A 22,357-nucleotide genomic window follows, 5' to 3' on the forward strand; every position below is an offset into this window, starting at 1 on the left:
GAAAGTAAGGGTTGACACACATGTATGCATGTGCATGTATGCATGCATGCATGCATGTGTATGTGTGCATGTACATGTGAGTGTACAAGTGTGCATGTGTGTGTGTGATGACATTTATACTGAGGAGGTAAATGTCTCTAATGTAGTCAGGTAGGCAGATTCTTGTCCATGCACAATTAGACATTAGTTTTTAGCTGCTCCTAGCAAAGCTTGTAATCCTAGACTCAGGAACCTGAGGCAGGGAAATCAGCATGTATTCCAATCTAACCTAGGCTACCTAGAGAGTTAGAGGCTAGCCTGGAATGTGTGACAAAGCCTTATCTCAAAACAAACAAAAAACAAGCAAACAAACAAACAAGCAAACAAACAAATGTCATGCTTTGAAATACATTGAATATTCGAAGGTGGCAGAGAGAAATTCCTCTATACATCATTAAAAAAATTCTACATGACCTGGAAGAGGAGCTGGGTAACCTTGGCTGATTGTACCTTGTTCCTCAGTTTTATTTGAAACAAAGAACCAACCTGACAGGATGTTTGTAGTCAAAAGCTCTCTTCTCCAACTCAAGAACTGTGTCACCCCTGTAAGTTTCCACTAAGTAACTAACAATAATATAATAATATAATATCCGAGCTCTAACTGGGGGCTATATAAACTGAGGAAAAGAGAAACCACTGACTGTTTGATTCCAGTTTTGACTGATGTTTACTATGTTGGTCACCGGTTTAGTGGCTTCATATTTACTAACTCATTTAATCTGTAAGCAGACCTTCATGGTAGGCATTATTATATGTCTGAATAGATAAGAAAGCTAAGTAGGGGTAATTTGCTAAATTTTACTATTAAAACAATAGCGAGTTCTAAATACTTTCCCCCTGTAATTTATAGTTTCTCCCTTTCAACCTGGAATTGAGTACAGTGTGCTTTTTATTAAGGCCTGGGAAGACCGTCTGATTCGAATCCAGGAGACCATTGATGAGTGGTTGAAAGTGCAAGCTCAGTGGCTGTACTTAGAGCCCATCTTCTGTTCTGAGGACATCATGCAGCAGATGCCAGAGGAAGGGCGGCAGTTTCAGACAGTAGACAGACACTGGAAGGATATCATGAAGTTCTGTGCTAAAGATCCAAAGGTGAAGGGTTTGTTTTCTTTCTTGTGACAGGTGAACCTTAAAGAAAGCATTTGACTTTCTTCTGATTATTAAAACACAACTCATGCATTGTATACAAATTGGAAAGACCATAAAATGTAAGCTCATAAATGTAAGTTTGAAAGTATCAAAATAATTTTATTTTTCACTTCATAAAAGTACTACTTGCAACACACACACACACACACACACACACACACACACACAGTGTAACTACTTTAGATGAACAGTTAACTGAATTGACTCCCACTATATTCAACCACCTCAGAAAGTAAACAGATACATAAAACAATGAGATAAAGCAGAGGACGGAGGATGTGTGATCAGCACAAGTGACTGTGTTTGCTTGCAATTGTTAATCAGGGAATACAATTGAGACCTCGATTGGTCTCGGTTCCTGTGTGCCTTTCCTATTAAGAGTACCTTGTACAGGATTCTAATGTTGAAAATCAGTTTTTTCCATGCATTTAGCATAAACCACAGCTATGCATCGACTTTTAAAATGCATTCAACTTAAGGAATAAGTTTTTTCAATGCTGAGAGAAAAGCTAAATGCATACTAGATTTATTGAGCGTTAATTAGAGAAATGTATGGATTTCAAGGAAATTTATCTTCCTTTTTGATTTAGGAGCTTGCACATGATGTCTTGTAGATTAGAGGTCAGCAGTCTTCTGTGAATAGCCAGTTAACACATTTCTTTAGGCTGTGTGAAGCATGCAGTCTATTTTTCAATCCTTTGTTCGCCCATCATATAGTAAAACGCAGCCAGAACTAACATTTAACGAATGGGTATGTTTCTACCATAACAAAATATTGCTTATAGACACAGACAACATTGTTACTTAGGCAGGGCCTCTAGCCCAAGTTGCTTCAAATTCTCCACGTAGCTGAAATGACCTTGAACTTCTCATCCTCCCGCCTGGGGTTGCAGCCGTGGGCCAGCACGCTCAGCTTACACATGGTGCTGGCAATAGAATCCTAGGCCTCACTCATGCTAGGCGAGCATGCTGCCACTGAGCTGCTTCCCTAGTCCTCTTTTAATTTTTTAACCTTCTGAAAGTATAAAAAACCATTCTTGGTTTGAGGACTACACAGAAGCTAGCAGCCAGCTAGATTTTGTTGGTGAGATGTAGATTGCTAAAGCCTGCTGTCAATCAAGTTTAAAATTCACAGTTATAAAACCTAAAATAATGAATGAATAATCATAAAATATGCACATAACTAATAATAATATGCATAATAACTAATGTTATTGGATTATAATATGTATGATGTAGTGAATTTGTAATTTTTATATTATAAAAGAATTTCAAAGCTGGATGTGGTTCCTATAATCCCGGCATTTGGGGGGCTAGAGCAAAAAGAGAATTACAAATCCATGGCCAGCCTGGGCTATAGTGAGACCTGTTTCAAAAAGGAAGGGGAGGGAATATTTCACTACTAATTTTATAAAGCTTCAAAAAAGTTAACATTTTCCATTTTCCATTAGTGTTTATGTCTTCTGTGAAGTACATAGGTATGTCTCATATGAATCTGTGTCTTTTAGGTTCTTGCTGCTACTTCTTTAACAGGCTTGTTGGAAAAACTACAGAATTGCAATGATCTTCTGGATAAAATCATGAAAGGACTGAATGCATACCTTGAGAAGAAGCGACTTTTCTTCCCTCGGTATGGTAGATGGTCAACTGTGCTATCACTGAACATGTCTGCTGCGTGATGAGTTGCCACTAAGGGTTGTTTTTTTTTTTTTTATTCCCATATTCTTTTCTAGCTTTTTCTTTTTATCTAATGATGAAATGCTAGAGATTTTGTCAGAGACCAAAGATCCACTCAGAGTTCAGCCACACTTAAAAAAATGCTTTGAGGGCATCGCTAAGTTGGAGTTCCTGAGTAATCTGGATATTAAAGCAATGTACAGCTCTGAGGGTGAACGAGTGGAGCTGATTTCAGTGATTTCTACGTCTGCAGCGAGGGGCGCCGTAGAGAAATGGCTCATTCAAGTAGAAGACCTAATGCTCAGAAGTATCCATGATGTGATTGCTGCATCTAGACTGGTACGCTTCCTAGGATTAAATGGATGATCTATCTAGACTGGTATGCTTCCTAGGATTAAATGGATGATCTGTATTCTACAGATGCTGCCGTTTGTTCATTTGCTGAACATTATTTTTCCTCTGTGTTTCTAACATTACGAGTAAGAATTGACGAGACAGTATACTTCATAACACATACAACAGTATGTTATAAAAGGAAAATGTATTAGCAGAGAGAAGTAAAGTATATCTGTTTAGAATGGGGGAGGGCAGGGATAGGCTTACAAAGGAAGTTAGCCCGAGTTTGAGATATGAAAGAAAAGAGAAAATAGCTCAATAAAGAGTAGACATATCGTGTAAAGGCCCTAAACACAAAAATGGTTTCATGAGAAACCATCAGAAGACTTCTGTGTGCGGAACAGAAGAGTGAGTGTAACGGAGAATGAAGATCGAGGGAGGAAGGAAGGAAGATGCACAGGGGGTCATTTTGTTTACACATGAAGGTCAGGAGTGTTTCTGTCAGGAGAAAGCCATACTCTGGTTTATATTTTTATACCACTTGGACTATGGTATAAAGAACGGATTAGTAGACTATCAGAACAGGAAGACAAATTAGGAGAGCCTAGAAGATAGATGGTGGAGACATGGAGGGAACTAGACACTATTAGAGAAATCTACTTGTATCCAATTTTAACAGGTCTGAACTCGATTGCACAGTAAAAGGGGAAGGAGGTCTCAAGAATTACTGGGAGTGTATAGGGGAGATTTATTCTGAGGGAATGCTGAGAAGTAGGTCTGTGGACGCTTGTGAAAGATGAGAATTTTATTTTATAAATGTCAAAACTGAAATGTACCAGACACATCAGCTCACAGCTACAGTGTCAGCACTGGAGAAGCTGAGGATGGTGTGCAGCTCAGAGTTAAAGGCCAACCTGCTTTCCACAGTTGCAATTCAGGCTACAAAGTAACTCTATCTCACAACAACACAAAGTAACTACAACACAACAACTACAAAGTAACTCTATCTCACAACAACACAAAGTAACTACAACACAACAACTACAAAGTAACTCTATCTCACAACAACACAAACAAACAAAACCACAGGACTGGCTGACCACGTGATGGGTCTTGCTGGGGCCTGATGGTCTGACTTGTGTTCCTAAAATCCACAGGATGGAAAAGGGGAGCTGATTCCCATGTGTTGCCTATTGATCTTCACACCTGCACTTTGGCATTTATCCCTGCCCCCACCATAGTGAGTCAAACCCTTTCAAAACACAGCAAATAGAATCCTGCAGTGTTACTTACACATTTCTAGTAGGCAGACAGCCATGTGCTTTAATATTTGCTGATCAGACCCTCTCAAACATGGTGTTAAATAAATTATTCAGTCCATTGTTGCTTTTGAGGCTTAACGACTTAAAACTCTAAATGAGATGAACACTCATGAGATGAACATTACGAATTGAAGGAAATATAGCACCTGGATACTTTTATGTACCTCACTTAACGCTAATCAAAATATTCTAATCTTGAAATGCATGCATTACTTCGTTCTGCTTTTAACACCACAAAGGAGCAGTTGTGCCCTGGGAGTAGTTTTGAAAGCCCTTGCTACCTAATTCCAGGAAGTCACCGCAAGAGTGAGGCAGCTTTCTCTTAAAGGGCCCTGTGAAGCGTCTCTTTCAAAATTATCATTATTTTAATTATGTGTAGTATTTATGTGTCTCCGTGTGAGAGTATGTGCACATCAGTGCAAGTGCCCACGGAGGCCAGAGACATCACATCCCTTTGGACCTGGAGACACTGCCAGGTGCGAGCTGCCAGACATGGGTGCTGGGAACTGGACGCTGGCCCTCTGGAAGAGTGTTTACACTGCGTAACCTCTCTAGCCCAGGGCTCATTTTCTTGACTGGCTTTTCTGCAGCATCATTGCTTTTTTACAATTGAATCTTATTTCTTCTCCTTTCTCTGTGATTCCAAACAAACTAAAAACATGTAGGAAAGCATCAACATTGCCTACGATGGAATGGCTTCATTGGCAGAGAAGTGTACCAGCCACACATCTGGCAATCACTACTTTTACTTATCGCTTACATTACTTTGTTATTTGAATGTAGCTATAAGTATCTCAATAAGAAACATCTCATAAATAATATCTCTATATTCTTATGTTTAATGTATTTTTAATGAATATTTTTCATTAGCATCACCTCGAAAATACATTCTATAAAGTTTTTTAATTTATAATTTGTATTTGCTGTTCCCACTTTGTTATCAAAGCAAGCTACTTTTTTTTTTTTTTTTTTTTATTAACTTGAATATTTCTTATATACATTTCGAAAGTGTTATTCCCTTTCGGTTTCGGCAAACATCCCCTTCCCCCTCCCCTTCCTTATGGGTGTTCCTCCCCACCCTCCCCCCCCATTGCCGCCCTCCCCCCAACAGTCTGGTTCACTGGGGGGTTCAGTCTTAGCAGGACCCAGGGCTTCCCCTTCCACTGGTGCTCTTACTAGGATATTCATTGCTACCTATGAGGTCAGAGTCCAGGGTCAGTCCATGTATAGTCTTTAGGTAGTGGCTTAGTCCCTGGAAGCTCTGGTTGCTTGGCATTGTTGTACATGTGGGGTCTCGAGCCCCTTCAAGCTCTTCCAGTTCTTTCTCTGATTCCTTCAACGGGGGTCCTATTCTCAGTTCAGTGGTTTGCTGCTGGCATTCGCCTCTGTATTTGCTGTATTCTGGCTGTGTCTCTCAGTAGCGATCTACACTTCTGCACTTCTTTGCTTCATCCATCTTGTCTAATTGGGTGGCTATATATATATGGGCCACATGTGGGGCAGGCTCTGAATGGGTGTCCCTTCAGTCTCTGTTTTTATCTTTGCCTCTCTCTTCCCTGCCAAGGGTATTCTTGTTCCCCTTTTAAAGAAGGAGTGAAGCATTCACATTTTGATCCTCCGTCTTGAGTTTCATTTGTTCTAGGCATCTAGGGTAATTCAAGCATTTGGGCTAATAGCCACTTATCAATGAGTGCATACCATGTATGTCTTTCTGTGATTAGGTTAGCTCACTCAGGATGATATTTTCCAGTTCCAACCATTTTTGCCTCTGAATTTCATAAAGTCATTGTTTTTTGATAGCTGAGTAATATTCCATTGTGTAGATGTACCACATTTTCTGTATCCATTCCTCTGTTGAAGGGCATCTGGGTTCTTTCCAGCTTCTGGCTATTATAAATAAGGCTGCGATGAACATAGTGGAGCACGTGTCTTTTTTATATGTTGGGGCATCTTTTGGGTATATGCCCAAGAGAGGTATAGCTGGATCCTCAGGCAGTTCAATGTCCAATTTTCTGAGGAACCTCCAGACTGATTTCCAGAATGGTTGTATCAGTCTGCAATCCCACCAACAATGGAGGAGTGTTTCTCTTTCTCCGCATCCTCGCCAGCATTTGCTGTCACCTGAGTTTTTGATCTTAGCCATTCTCACTGGTGTGAGGTGAAATCTCAGGGTTGTTTTGATTTGCATTTCCCTTATGACTAAAGATGTTGAACATTTCTTTAGGTGTTTCTCAGCCATTCGGCATTCCTCAGCTGTAAATTCTTTGTTTAGCTCTGAACCCCATTTTTAATAGGGTTATTTGTCTCCCCTGCGGTCCTAACTTTTTAGTTCTTTGTATATTTTGGATATAAGGCCTCTATCTGTTGTAGGATTGGTAAAGATCTTTTTCCCAATCTGTTGGTTGCCGCTTTTGTCCTAACCACAGTGTCCTTTGCCTTACAGAAGCTTTGTAGTTTTATGAGATCCCATTTGTCGATTCTTGATCTTAGAGCATAAGCCATTGGTGTTTTGTTCAGGAAATTTTTTTCCAGTGCCCATGTGTTCCAGATGCTTCCTAGTTTTTTCTATTAGTTTGAGTGTGTCTGGTTTGATGTGGAGGTCCTTGATCCACTTGGACTTAAGCTTTGTACAGGGTGATAAGCATGGATCGATCTGCATTCTTCTACATGTTGACCTCCAGTTGAACCAGCACCATTTGCTGAAAATGCTATCTTTTTTTCCATTGGATGGATTTGGCTCCTTTGTCAAAAATCAAGTGACCATAGGTGTGTGGGTTCATTTCTGGGTCTTCAATTCTATTCCATTGGTCTATCTGTCTGTCTCTGTACCAATACCATGCAGTTTTTATCACTATTGCTCTGTAATACTGCTTGAGTTCAGGATAGTGATTCCCCTGAAGTCCTTTTATTGTTGAGGATAGTTTTAGCTATCCTGGGTTTTTGTTATTCCAGATGAATTTGCAAATTGTTCTGTCTAACTCTTTGAAGAATTGGATTGGTATTTTGATGGGGATTGCATTGAATCTGTAGATCGCTTTTTGGTAAAATGGCCATTTTTACTATATTAATCCTGCCAATCCATGAGCATGGGAGATCTTTCCATCTTCTGAGGTCTTCTTCAATTTCTTTCTTCAGTGTCTTGAAGTTCTTATTGTACAGATCTTTTACTTGCTTGGTTAAAAAGTCACACCGAGGTACTTTTATATTATTTGGGTCTATTATGAAGGGTGTCGTTTCCCTAATTTCTTTCTCGGCTTGTTTCTCTCTTGTGTAGAGGAAGGCTACTGATTTATTTGAGTTAATTTTATACCCAGCCACTTTGCTGAAGTTGTTTATCAGCTTTAGTAGTTCTCTGGTGGAACTTTTGGGATCACTTAAATATACTATCATATCATCTGCAAATAGTGATATTTTGACTTCTTCTTTTCCGATCTGTATTCCCTTGACTTCCTTTTTGTTGTCTGATTGCTCTGGCTAGAACTTCAAGAACTATATTGAATAAGTAGGGAGAGTGGGCAGCCTTGTTAGTCCCTGATTTTAGTGGGATTGCTTCAAGTTTCTCTCCATTTAGTTTAATGTTAGCAACTGGTTTGCTGTATATGGCTTTTACTATGTTTAGGTATGGGCCTTGAATTCCTATTCTTTCCAGGACTTTTTATCATGAAGGGTGTTGAATTTTGTCAAATGCTTTCTCAGCATCTAATGAAATGATCATGTGGTTTTGTTCTTTCAGTTTGTTTTATATAATGGATCACGTTGATGGTTTTTCAGATATTAAACCATCCCTGCATGCCTGGGATGAAGCCTACTTGATCATGGTGGATGATTGTTTTGATGTGCTCTTGGATTCGGTTTGCCAGAATTTTGTTGAGTATTTTTAAGCGTCGATGTTCATAAGGGAAATTGGTCTGAAGTTCTCTTTCTTTGTTGGGTCTTTGTGTGGTTTAGGTATAAGAGTAATTGTGGCTTCATAGAAGGAATTCGGTAGTGCTCCATCTGTTTCAATTTTGTGGAATAGTTTGGATAATATTGGTATGAGGTCTTCTATGAAGGTCTGATAGAATTCTGCACTAAACCCGTCTGGACCTGGGCTCTTTTTGGTTGGGAGACCTTTAATGACTGCTTCTATTTCCTTAGGAGTTATGGGGTTGTTTATCTGGTTTATCTGTTCCTGATTGAACTTCGGTACCTGGTATCTGTCTAGGAAATTGTCCATTTCCTGTAGATTTTCAAGTTTTGTTGAATATAGGCTTTTATAGTAAGATCTGATGATTTTTTGAATTTCCTCTGAATCTGTAGTTATGTCTCCCTTTTCATTTCTGATTTTGTTAATTTGGACACACTTTCTGTGTCCTCGTTAGTCTGGCTAAGGGTTTATCTATCTTGTTGATTTTTCTCAAAGAACCAACTTTTTGGTTCTGTTGATTCTTTCTATGGTCCTTTTTGTTTCTACTTGGTTGATTTCAGCTCTGAGTTTGATTATTTCCTGCCTTCTACTCCTCCTGGGTGTATTTGCTTCTTTTTTGTTCTAGAGCTTTTAGGTGAAAGCAAGCTACTTTTAAACTATCAAATCTTCCTTCCAAAATACATTTAAAGCTTTGAAACATGAAAGTATTAGGAATAGAAAGAAGCATATTTCAAATTCAAGTGTACAGATTATTACGGTGCATATAATTTAATAAGTGTAATTGTATATCCTGGTTACATGAGTTTTTGGAAAAGTTATAGATAAGTGACATAAACCTTCTACCTACTAGCCCAGTTTTTTTTTTTTTAACATACTATGTGATCTTTGTCTTAGTTGCTATGTTGCTATGATAAAAATAACCTCATCTAAACGACTTAAGGAAGGAAGTGTCTATTTTAGCTCACAATTCAAGATGTAGTCCATTGTGACAAGGGAGTCCAGACAGCAGGAGCCAAGAGCAGCTGCCACACTACAGCCATAGCGAGGAGGAAGAGAGCCATGAGTGCTTGCTAGTGATTAGCTTTCTTTCTGTATACACATCAGAGTCATCTGCCCAGTGAATAGTCCCACCCACAGCTAAGATGGGTTGTAATCAAGTTATACCCCATAGTTACACCAGAGGCCTGTCTCCCTGGTGATTCTAGTTGATAACATTAACCAGCAATTTTCCTTTTTAATTATAATTTGACATCAATATGTATCTTTGATTTGTTTTTCAAGCCTTTGTACATTCATAAACTATACTTAAACATAAACCCATCTCATAACTTTCACCCTCTTTATGTATGACTTTTCAAATGGTTTAGTGAAACTTTATATGTTCTTTATAATAGAAATAATTTGTATTGTTCACCAAAAACTGGACAACTAACCCAGCAAAAGAATTTAAAATTTGTTAGATGTTTTCAGCTCCCCTTCCTCTTGTAACCTTTTAAAACAGAAATTTATTTTAATTATTCAGGCTTACCCAGAATCTGCAAGGAAAGACTGGGTCAGAGAGTGGCCTGGCCAGGTTGTTCTTTGTGTGTCGCAGATGTTCTGGACTTCTGAGACGCAGGAAGTCATAAGTGGTGGAAAAGAGGTAAAGTATCATTTGATTTAAAACAACAGCATTCTTTTTCTCGTTCCATATTTTTTCATTTTCTTGTCAGTAATCTGCAACTTCTATATGTAGCATTAACATTTTTGAAAGCTTGTTATTTTTTACTAGGCTTTCACAAATCCACTCTGTAACTCACTTATATTTTGAAGTAGACTGTGAAGTCAAAGTTATTCCATAAATAAGTATATGCATAAGATATATGTTCTAGGCATAGCTGTGTGTGTGTGCGTGTGTATGTGTGTGTATGTGTGTATGTATGTATGTGTGTGTGTGTGTGTGTGTTGTGTGTGTGTGTGTATGTGTGTGTGTGTGTGTGTGTGTGTGTGTGCAATGCCAATGAAACTGCTGCCATTTTGTAGGGGTTAAAGAAGTACTACAAGGAACTCCAGTATCAACTAAATGACATTGTGGAGCTGGTGAGAGGGAAGTTATCTAAGCAGACCAGGATCACTCTGGGGGCTTTGGTTACGATTGATGTCCACGCTAGAGATGTTGTCATGGATATGATTGATATGGGTAGGTGACCATTTCTTTAATATAAAATGTAAAGAATTGATAGTGACTAAGAAACCAAGACATGGGTTTTTTCTTAAGATTTTTTTTGAATACTCTTTGGTTTGCTTTCTTTTTGTTTTTCAAGGCAGGGTTTCTCTGTGTGGTCCTGGTTGTTCTGGAGGTAGCTATGTAGACTAGGCTTGGCTCAGACTCACAGGATAGCCTGTCTCTGATGCCTCTGATTGCTCGGATTAAAGGCAGTCACCACAATTTCTTGGTGAATGATCTTTTCCTTAATTTGAAAACAAATTATTTTAATACTTGCTGTTACAATAAAATATTACTTTTCAAATTATTTTCACTTGATAATTTTATTGCATTCTTTCTAGGTGTCTCACATGATACAGATTTCCAGTGGCTCGCTCAACTTCGTTATTACTGGGAATATGAGAACGCTCGAGTTCGTATTGTCAACTGCAATGTCAAATACGCTTATGAGTATCTTGGTAACTCACCACGACTTGTCATAACTCCTTTAACTGACAGATGTTACAGAACATTGGTATGCACTTATGTTACGTTGTTCACATGTTAAACATTAGTTTTTGGTACAGAAAATTTTCTTCTCCAAATTTAATATACGCTATCATTTGTTTAAAACATTTTTTTTACAATTATTTATGTGTGCATGTGTGTGAGAGTGGGGTGCTGCCTGTACCCAGGTCATAGAACAACTTCCAGGAGTCTGTTCTCTCCTACCTTATGGGATCTGGGGAGTAAACTCAGCTTGTTAGGTTTGGTACTAAATACCTTTACTTGCTTTGTTGTCTCTCCAGCCCCTCTTTTATTAACTTATCTTTAATAGCCAAATGCACTTATCCTTCCCTAACCATTTAGTGTGTGTGTGTGTGTGTGTGTGTGTGTGTGTGTGTGTGTGTGTGTTCTCTAAGGGAAGAAGCGACGGAACTTTTAACAAACCATCCATTGTTCATCTGAAATTTAAGTTTCCCTGTGCATTTTCATTGGCCGCATCTGCCAACCCAACCCGGGAACTGAGGCAGGTGTGAAGAAACAGCAGCTCCCTAAATGCCGAGCAGTTAAAGTGCAAAGGCGAGCAGATGACATGAGGATTATTGTGCATGTGATTAGAGAAATGACTCATACACTTGCTGAGGTAAAACTCTGACTAACGAGGAAGGAGAATGCGTACCAACTATAGACAAAGTAGAAAGCCACGGCAGTGGTCAGAGAAACACAGAGCAGTCCTTTGAAGATGCAGAGAGTAGAGAACATACTGTAAAGGGCACAGTCCAGAGAAATGGTAGACAGCCACTGTGCCAGGCACTTACCCTCCTTGTGACTGGCCCTCAGGAGAGGGTCTTCCTTATCTTCTACCCAAACCTCCACATCTACTTTCTGGAGAAAACTATCCGGAGTTAATTTTACTGCCTCAGAGCTAGACTCTCTGTTCTTGAAGGGGGAACTAGTACATGTGAAGAATTACATAACAAAGAGATTCCGTTACATTTTACTAGCTGTGGGCCCTTTAAACTTTCTGTTTGTATAGTCATAAAATTCTATGTTAAAAAGATAACAATATAGTAACACCTGGCTTCCCCGAAGCTACAAATACAAATAACGTCACGTGGCCAATGGCTGTCTGGTTTGTTTACTTGTTTTAGCTAATCATGCATTCTTTTCACCCAAACTGTTTTCTTTTCCAGATAGGTGCCTTCTATTTAAACCTTGGAGGTGCTCCAGAAGGGCCAGCGGGCACAGGAAAAACGGAGACCACCAAGGACCTGGCGAAAGCCCTTGCTGTGCAGTGTGTCGTGTTCAACTGCTCCGACGGGCTGGACTATCTAGCAATGGGAAAGGTAATATCACATGTCACAGGCTTCCAGCTAGGTCTGTCGGGCACACTGAGCCAGTCCCCATGCCAATAGTCCTGGATTGTATTTTATGTGGTACTTGAGCTTTGATTTTAGTGGTGAGATAATGAATATCCTTGGAGCCTTTTCCTCTTGGAGTCTTTTAGGCTTAATTTTAATTTTGAGTTAGAAGGTCAAATGTCTTTAAAAAAAAAAAATTCACCATCTGCCTCCTGTCTCCTTAGTTTTTTAAAGGCCTGGCTTCTTCAGGCGCCTGGGCTTGCTTTGATGAATTTAACCGCATTGAACTGGAAGTGCTGTCCGTGGTGGCACAGCAGATCCTTTGCATCCAGAGAGCTATTCAGCAGAAACTGGAAGTGTTTGTCTTTGAAGGGACAGAACTTAGGCTCAACCCAAACTGTTTTGTGGCCATCACCATGAATCCTGGCTATGCAGGACGTTCTGAATTGCCAGACAACCTCAAGGTGATTTTTTGGGAGTATAAGTTTGTTTGTTGGTCATTTCCTTCTTCCCTTTCCCATGTGGTATAAGTTAAGCTCCAAGCCCTTGTTTGTTTGGTGATGCAGGGGCTTGGACTCACACACACTAAGCAGCCCTCACAGTCTTGAGACAGTCTCACTAAATGGCCAAGGCTGGCACTGGACTTGTAATCCTCCTGTGTCCGTCTCTAGAGCAGCCATCGTTCCACATTTGTGCTTCTGTGCCCAGCTTCCAAAAGTGGTTTTAGACGTCCCAAACTATCGAGTACACAAAAACAAATTTTAACTACTGCTGAAAAAAATCCTTCCTAAGTAGATGTTGCATTTAGAGAATAAAATTGACTGTCCACCCCCTTGGATCCTGCTTCTGCTCAGCTTTAAAAATGGCCTCTTTTACATCAGTAATGTATTGCATTTATCATATGCCTCAGGTTCTTTTCAGAACAGTAGCTATGATGGTTCCAAACTACGCCCTCATCGCAGAAATCTCCCTCTACTCCTATGGGTTTCTAAACGCAAAGCCTCTGTCTGTGAAGATAGTGATGACCTACCGGCTGTGCTCCGAGCAGCTGTCCTCGCAGTTCCATTACGACTATGGGATGCGAGCAGTGAAAGCCGTGTTAGTGGCAGCTGGGAACCTAAAATTGAAATACCCCAATGAAAACGAGGACATACTGGTGAGTATTAACCACGTGTGTGCACTGTGGCCACCTGGGTGGGAAGCTGACCCTAGTGAGATCACCCAAGAGCTGTGACAAGCAATTGAGAGGTGAGACTGAAATGGTAAGTTGGGTTGTCTAGTGTACTTTATGCTTTGTGTAACGGCCCTTGGCTCTGATAAGCAAGGTTTCTGATTGTGGGGATTCTAGGAGCAATGTAAAATCAACCGACTTTGGCTAAGTGTGTGTAAGTGCAGGCGATTAATTACATTGTCCTTTTGTGATTTTAGCTTCTTCGATCAATTAAAGATGTAAATGAACCAAAGTTTCTCTCACACGACATACCTTTATTTAATGGAATAACTAGTGATTTATTTCCTGGTATTAAGCTTCCTGAAGCTGACTACCAAGTAAGTGAACCCATGAGAATCATTTACTCCGTACAGAAATCCAACCGATAGTGCGATTATTTACAAACTGATATTAAGTTGGGGCCTCAGTCTGTGTGGATGGTCTTGGAGGGGACTTTGCAGTCATTCCTTATTTTTCAAAAACTTCTGGAAGAGTTTGAGAAGCATTAATATTAGTTTTTAAAAGATTTAGCAAAACCCCTGTGATTATTATGACCACAGAAGTACACAAAATTTAAACCAAACTTGAAATGGGAAAAATTTTAAAGATACTTAGTATGCTTTTATTTTGAATCTGTTAAGATTTAGTTTGTAGCTTAATACATGGTCCATTTTGTAAGTTTCCATGTATGCCTAAGAATTTGTATTCTATTGCTACTTGGGAAGAGTGTTGAGATCTATTAGCTTTACTTGGACTCAAGTGTAATTCAGTTTGTTTCTGAATCCAATTGATGTGGCTTGTCTGGTAAATAATGGAAGGAGAATGCTAGCACCCTTTACTATCGGTGTCTCGTAATCCACGCCTGCTGCAAACCTTAGTGTTTGCTGTGTATGACTAGGTGCCCAGCGCTGGCTGTACTTTTATAACTGCCTTGGCATTTTGTTTTGTTTTGTTTTGTTTTGTTTTGTTTTTGAAAATCTATCCTCTTTGTCATTGTCGAACACTTTGTATGTTTTATTATTTTTTATTATTTTCTAATTTTTAAATATTTTTATAGTTTTCAGCTTATTTTGTCTTTTTGGCCTTTTACTATTTGTAAATATTTATTTACTATTTATAATAAGTGTTTTTATTTTCACAGCTTATCTTTCTCATCCACGTGGTTTTGCTCTGTGAGTGCCCTATAAGATGAAACACACAGTGAATACTTTGGTCTTGTGTTTGTTAATCAGTTCAGTCCTTTGATGCATTTTTATTGGACCGTGTAATCCATTTGCATTCAAAGCCATTAAAAATTACTTTTTGTATGTGCATGTGTGTGCACATGCGAACATGCATGCCACGGCTCTCACGTGGAGATTGGAGAACAGCTTGCAGAAGTCAGTTCTCTTCCTCCAGCACGTGGCTCTCAGGGACTGAACTCAAGTTGTTAGGCTTGGTGGGTGTCAGGTGCCTTATCTGCTGAGTCAGACCCAAATCAATTATTGATATGTAAGGTGTAACTCATGTTATTTTCATTGTTTTCTTTGCAATTTGTTTTTTTTCCCTTGTTTTCTTTGTTGTTTGAAGGCGATATACTGGGATTTGCATAAAACATATTTATAGCTTGCTCTTTAAAGTTGGTAGCAACCTTGCTTAGCAGCTAACATCCACATATAAGCAGATGGGCACAGTACCATCGCTGTCTTTCCGTGTCTGGGATCCCTCCCTCAGGATGATTAGTTTCTAGTTCTATTTACCTATGAATTTCATGATCTCATTTTTTAAAAATACTCCACTGTGTAAATGTACCCCATTTTCTTTATCCATTCTTCTGTTGAGGGACATCTAAGTTGTTTCTGTTTCTAGCCATTATGAACAGAGCAGCAATAAACATGGTTGAGCAGATGTCTCTGTGATAGAACGAAGTATCCAGGTATATGCCCAAGAGTGGCATAGCTTGATCTTGGGGTATTGGTTTCTTTTTCCTTGTGTTGTGTGCGATCCAGCTATATTATAGGTCCTTTCCTTCAACAGAAGGGAGGAGAGGTAGGTTGAGACAGGGTCTCACAGTGTATCCCTGGCTGGTTTGGATCTCACTATGTAGAGCAGACTGGCCTAAAACTCATAGATTTATATCTATGTGCTTTTGTTCATAAGTGCTGGGATTAAAAGTATGAACATTAAAGAGGCCATACTAGCATGACATAACATGACATCATATCACATGTCATGACATGATATCACATAACATAGTTGTAGTTGTGTTTGCCCAGTATCTTGTGAGGGTTTTTATTGCTGTGATGAAACATCATGACCAAAATCAACTTGGGGAGGAAAGGATTTGTTTGTTTGTTTGTTTCAGACACGGTTTCTTTGTGTGGCCCTGGCTATTCTGGAACTCTGTAGACCAGGCTGATCCCAAACTCAGATCTGCCTGCCTCTGTCTCCTGAGTTCTGGGATAAAAGGTATGCACCACCACATCTAGCTGGAAAGGATTTCTTTAACCTACATTTAATATCAGAATTCACCATCAAAAGAAAGTCATGACCAAAAACTCAAACAGGACAGGAACCTGAAGGCGGGAGCTGATGCAGAGGCCATGGCTGCTGCTTGCTGGCTTGCTCCCAACAGCTTGTTCAGCCTGCTTTCTTATAGAACCCAGGACCACTAGCCCAGGGGCAATACCACCTACAGTGGGCTGGGCCCTCTCATATCAATCACTAAGTAAGAACATGCCCTTCAGGCATGCCTGCAGCCTGGTCCTATAGCGGCATTTTCTCAATTGCGGTTCCCTCCTCTCAGATGACTAGTTTGGGTTGAGTTGAGTTGACATGAAGCCTGCCGAGACATTCAGGAGAGACTAACCCATTTCTGACTTAAGTCCCATCAGGATGATTTGCAGCAATAGTGCCTGTGGCTTTTTAACTTCTACCGATATTTTAGCTTCTCTGCTTATTCATAGCTGCTATGGTGTGAGGGGTTATCTAACATATTCTTTTGTTTCTGAACCAAAAACAGATTTTGGCAAACACCATTAAAAAGAATGGTTCTTATTTAAACAAATATCCAACGCGACGATCATTAATAACTTATTGTTATATTAAAAGCATTTCAGTTTTATTTATTCTTTTTAATTTGAAAAATTCTTCCTGTATGATAATAACACTTTATAAAACACATTTTTATTTTATTTCAGGAATTTTTGGAATGTGCATATGAAGCCTGCGAAACACAAAATCTTCAGCCTGTTAAATTTTTTCTTGAAAAAATTATTCAGACATATGAAATGATGATTGTTCGACATGGGTAAGACTATTGATTATCTGTCGTAGTTTAGTGTTGTTTTAAACTAAAGAACAAAAAGAAGCGATAAACTTTTTAGGAAGGCTAGGGAGCTGCTTCTCAGGAGCTTACAGGAAAAAACAAAGCAGTGGGAGAGGACATGCACACTTGTACTCCTACTTGTGAGCATCAAGGCAGGGGTCCTGAATTCCAGGCCAGGTTGGCCTGTATATGAAGATCCTGTCTCAGAAACTGAAGCAAACAGAGCTTACATTGTTAGGTAACAATTCTGAAATCCACTTGGGCACCTGATAGTCCCATTTTCAGAGATGGTTTTACTGTGAAACTAATGCCGTATAAACTTTAGGACCTTGTCTTTATAGGGAACCATCCAAGCAGCTATAATATGTATATAACTTATTTTGTAAGGTGGATATGTAATTTTGTATTCATAACTATATGAATATTTTTTCTTAAAAGAACTCTTAAAATGTGTAAACTTGATGTTCTTCATAATATCATGGACCTGATTCTGCTTGATTTTTGTTTCCTGGAGGGTCTTTCTAATCAGCTGTTTTCCACAGGACTTGACTTAACATTTGGAAGGTCGTTCTTCCTATTTATGTCTTTTTCCTCAATATGCATATAGTAACAAGAAAAAAATGTTATTTTTAGTATCTGAAGAATGATTCCAGCCATTTCCTGTTTTCTGAAAGTTGGGGGGTCTAATAATCACTGTTTTTGAAAAGTTAAAATAAAAACATTTGTATTATGCAAAATTGGAAACACATACTAAAAGGAGGGAATAGTAAACCAGTCCTCATGCATCCCGGGTTGAGCACACATATGCGCTGTTAGCCCAGACTCAGGAGGTAGAAACCAGTCACCATCTTCCAAGAATTATAGTCAGCTTTTATGTGTTTTATCCTCCATCTGCCCTAAGTACAGCTTTGCTTCTCTAAATCCTTGAGGTAACCTTAGCCCTACCGGCTTAGTCGACTCTACACCCCCAGCCAGTTTGCGTGGAGTCTTGTTTCCTCCCGAAATGGCTGTGGCAGCCCTCCTTACCTGCACTTCCCATTTCTACACTTAGGTTACCACAGTCGATCAACCGCGGTCTGAAAACACAAAGGGACAATTTCACGTTTGGAGAGAGAGCACTATCATAAAATCCTCTCAAAGTACATTATTATAATTATTCCATTTTATGACCAGCTACCGCTAGTCTCTTACTATGTCTGATTTATAAATTAGCCTTCGTCATAGTTTTGAATGTGCAAGAAAAGACACAGTAGTACATGCACTTCTATAGTGCTCGTGGTTTGGGGTATCTACTGGCCAACTCCCAGAGGATGGGGGCTTCGATCCTGAGACCCATATTAATCCTTCACAGATTTTAATACTGTGATAAAATAGCCCTGTCCTTGATTTGATCCTTCATACCTTCTAGATTTTCATTGTTGGAAGTTTTCTTGTTTGCCGGCGTAGATGAGGACCCCACAGGTTCCCTTCCTTCTCCTCCACGCCCACTTGCGGACAGACCTGTCCCTCATGGCCCCTGGGCTCCATCTTTACAGTTTCCTGTTAAAATGCAGGTGTCTTTCCAGTGTGCCTAACAGCACTGTATTCACTACCCTTTCCCCTTCCCCAGCTAGATCATGTCTTCCAATTTACCTGAATGATTAGATTTATCAAACATTCTACCATTGCACAAAATGGTCAATCATTTGTCCTTTGGGGACGGTTAATTTGCCCTGGCTTCTAAGCCAGTGCGTTATGTCTCAGTTTTCTTCCCTGATGTGCTAAGCGACACTGTTATTTACAATGCCAAGGCTGATCTGTCATTCGTTCTGTATGTCCATTCATAGGTTAGCAGGGCGCACTCTGTTTATCCTAGTCACAAAAGGTAGCCACATCTCAATCCCGCCGGTCCCCTTCTTGCCAGAGGGGAGACAGCTCTGTGGGTTCCCTTCCTGGCAATTATCTACCGGGAATGACCTTGGTTGGAATTAGACACCTGATGTTTCTATAGGAGTGGCAAAGAGGCCTGTGTGGCAGGAGGAGGTCTGGAAATCTATGGCAAAGAGCACTTGTAATCACCATAGCCATCGAAAGCTTTAGAAACAATTCTTCTCATGGCTTTTATTTTAAGAATATAGAGATAATAAAATTTTACTGTCATTTAGAGAGATTCTATTATATGCCATCTTTGAGGGTTATGAATGTGGAAAATTTAGTGTAGACTTGATCAGTTTAGAAGTTAGACATATTTTCATCATATCTGGGGAAACATTTTAGAAATTAAAAAAAAAATATGGGGATTACCACAGAGTGATGTTTTCTATGTGGGTACAAATAATTTGGTTGGTCATATTTTTACCATCTGCCCGTATAATTCTCTCTCATAGTTTCATGTTGGTAGGAGAGCCTTTTGCTGCTAAGACAGAAGTGCTGCATATTCTGGCTGACACTTTAACTCTTATGAATGAACGCAACTATGGAGACGAAGAAAAGGTCATGTATAGGACTGTAAACCCCAAATCAATTACTATGGGCCAACTTTTTGGGCAGTTTGACCCAGTGTCTCATGAGGTAATCTACAAGCTAACCTTTTCTATAAACAGTGCATGTTAAAGCAAGTAGTTAGAAGTATTTCTATGTTTAAAAGAGGTAAATCCAATTTATTTTATGAAGGAAGCTTTTCAGCTTTTCCTCTGTCTCCTCAGTGGACGGATGGTATCGTGGCAAACACGTTTAGAGAATTTGCCTTAGCGGAATCACCTGACCGGAAATGGGTTGTGTTTGATGGCCCCATTGATACTCTGTGGATAGAGAGCATGAATACAGTACTGGATGATAACAAAAAGGTAAATCGCTATTACTTAAAGCACAGCTTGTTCACATAAAACTAAGCCATTGTAGGATTAGATATTTAAACTAAAGTGTATAAAAACTGAATACGTTTATTAATTATCTTCTCAGCAAAGATTATGCCGTAGTCTTCTGTTTTTCATGGAATACATGCGTGTTATATTAAAGCTACCGTGTTAACAAGATAATTGTGCTAGTCCCTGCTCTATTGCTGGGAAGGGACAACAGGACCAAGGCAGCTCTTAGAAAAGAAGGCATTTGATTGGGGTCTTGCTTACAGTTTCAGAGGGCTGGACCATTATCATTGTGACAGAGAGAGTGGAGGTGGGCAGGCACTGGAGCCATAGCTGAGAACTGCACAGTGATCTTTGACGGGAGTGGGGGGGAGAGATACACTCTGTGCTTGACGTGGGATTTTGAAATCTCAAAGCCCACATCCAGTGACACACTTCCTCCAACAAGGCCACACTTAACCCTTTTAATCATTTCAAATAGAGCCTGGTGACACAGTCATTCAAATATATGTAAGTGAGCATTGAAATATATGAGCCTATGGGAGCCATTCTTAATCAAACCACCATAGTAATCCACTAAAATATTAAGTTGGGCTGGGGAGATTGCTTAGCTGTTAAGAACACTGGCAACTCTTCAGAGGACTGAGGACTCAGGATCAGTGTTCAATTTCCAGCACCCGCCTGATCTGCTGCTCACTCACTGTCACTGCACATGTGGTGACAGATGCTCATGTGAGCATAAACCTCAGACACGTGAAAAAGAGTAATTCAAGTTACTTCAACCCAATAATTTCAGATAGACGCTTATAGAAGTGAGAAGAACATAAAGTCTCATTTCTTCTTTTAAAAAACATTAAATACTACTTTAGTGTTTATCTGTACAATGCTACCCTGGGACATGAGAGGTATACAAAAACTTGACAGTGGAAGTCTTATGATGTTTCTTTTAATTGAGAATAAGTGGACATAAAATTCCAAAACCTGGATGCTATGATTTTAATGGATTTGAACATTTTCACAGCTGTTACCAAAATAAAGATGCGGAAAATTCTCTGCACCCAAAGGTTTCTCATGGACCTTACAAGTCAGTATATTTTCTAGAAGTCATCGCTTAATAAGTAATAACTGGTTTTAGCGCATTTTGAATTTCATGTTAGTGGACTCATTCTTTAGTTCTCTCCTGATTTGATCTATGTACATAAGGTGTCTGTGCTGTTTGCTACTTTATTCCTTATTCTCTCTTATGTCTGTATTAGTATCTACTCTGTGATGTCTCCGTTTATTTCCGTACTAAGTTTGTAGCATTAAGGACTGAATCCTTGGGCAGACGTTTGAGCAAGAACTCTACCATTGGGCCATTTCCCCCACCCAAGATTTTTTAAATAAATATATGAAAAGACTATCTTATTAAATAGTGAGTTCATTTAATTAGTACTCAAATGTATGTTTAAGCACTTTATCATTGTGGTCATAGTTGTCATTGATCGCATAGTAGTATTGATCGCAGTGAGAGAGAAAAGTAAACAGACAGGTGTTGATGATTCAGAAAGGAGGCTTAATCCGCAGAATGAAATGTAAGAATTTAAACTCACACAGACGGCTGCTCTCACATCAGATGCAGGGAGTGTCATCTGATACACAGTTTGGCTACACAGAGTTGGTGGTGACAAATAAAATACAGTCCTTCTACTGACTTGTGTTCATGAAGTGGTGAGCCTCAGTTCTGTTCAGAAGAAACGAAGCCATTTTAATTAGCCAAGGTGAAAGCTGGGAAGTAGATCTGCTTAGCGGTGCTTCTCAAGCTGTGGGTTCAACTTGAGACCCCTTTGGGGTCACTTATCAGAGATCCTGCCTATCAGAAATGTGTATTACATAGCATCATAACAGTAGCAAAATTATGGTCATGAAGTAGCAACAAAATAATTTTATGGTTGAGGGCCCACCACAACATGAGGTGCTGTGTTAGAGGACTGCAGCCTTAGGAAGGCTGAGAACTTCTGGCTTACTGAACACAGAAGCATATGTAGGTAGCACTGAGGACCGGGTTAATTTAAAAGGCTAGAATCACACCATTCTACCAAGGGCTGCCTTTGCTAAATATTCGCTGCACACAAGCAGCCTGGGCATAGGTAGAGGAATGGTGTGATCCTGAAAATACACCCAGACTCTCAAGCTAACGGCATGAGCATAGTAGAAGCACTGTGCGCACAGCAGAACTTACCGAAGGAAGGAAGTAAAAGCAGCTGTGAGAATACATTTCTCAGCAAGATGAGGCAAGAGGGGGTGAGACCCGTAATCAGGATGCATTAGGAGGAAAACCCTTCTCTAATAACAGGAAAAAAGGAGTATCCGATGTTAACGGGCAAGAGAACTGGATGGAGCTGTGGGCAGAGCTAAGATGCTTGAATCGAATCGTTCAGAACTACGTAGGGTTTTTTCCCCGCAGAGATAAATTTCCAGATATATGGAATGAATGTCTGGAGCAGAGTAAGTCAAAATAAGTGAAGACAGGATGGT

At 39.6% G+C, this 22,357-nt stretch overlaps 1 protein-coding gene across 1 annotated transcript in view; it reads left to right on the top strand.

Moving 5' to 3' along the window:
• The window catches only part of Dnah12 (dynein axonemal heavy chain 12), a 151,962-nt gene that overhangs the window by 43,100 nt on the left and 86,505 nt on the right, over positions 1-22,357 (top strand). Inside the window, 13 exon segments of the mRNA XM_032919024.1 lie at positions 937-1,131; positions 2,697-2,818; positions 2,922-3,204; positions 9,953-10,072; positions 10,453-10,609; positions 10,978-11,150; positions 12,313-12,465; positions 12,705-12,944; positions 13,391-13,636; positions 13,909-14,028; positions 16,870-16,979; positions 19,364-19,547; positions 19,682-19,822. Coding sequence (XP_032774915.1) covers positions 937-1,131; positions 2,697-2,818; positions 2,922-3,204; positions 9,953-10,072; positions 10,453-10,609; positions 10,978-11,150; positions 12,313-12,465; positions 12,705-12,944; positions 13,391-13,636; positions 13,909-14,028; positions 16,870-16,979; positions 19,364-19,547; positions 19,682-19,822 — 2,244 coding nt within the window.

The sequence above is a fragment of the Rattus rattus genome, chromosome 13 (assembly GCF_011064425.1).
Source record: "Rattus rattus isolate New Zealand chromosome 13, Rrattus_CSIRO_v1, whole genome shotgun sequence".
NCBI lineage: Eukaryota > Metazoa > Chordata > Mammalia > Rodentia > Muridae > Rattus > Rattus rattus.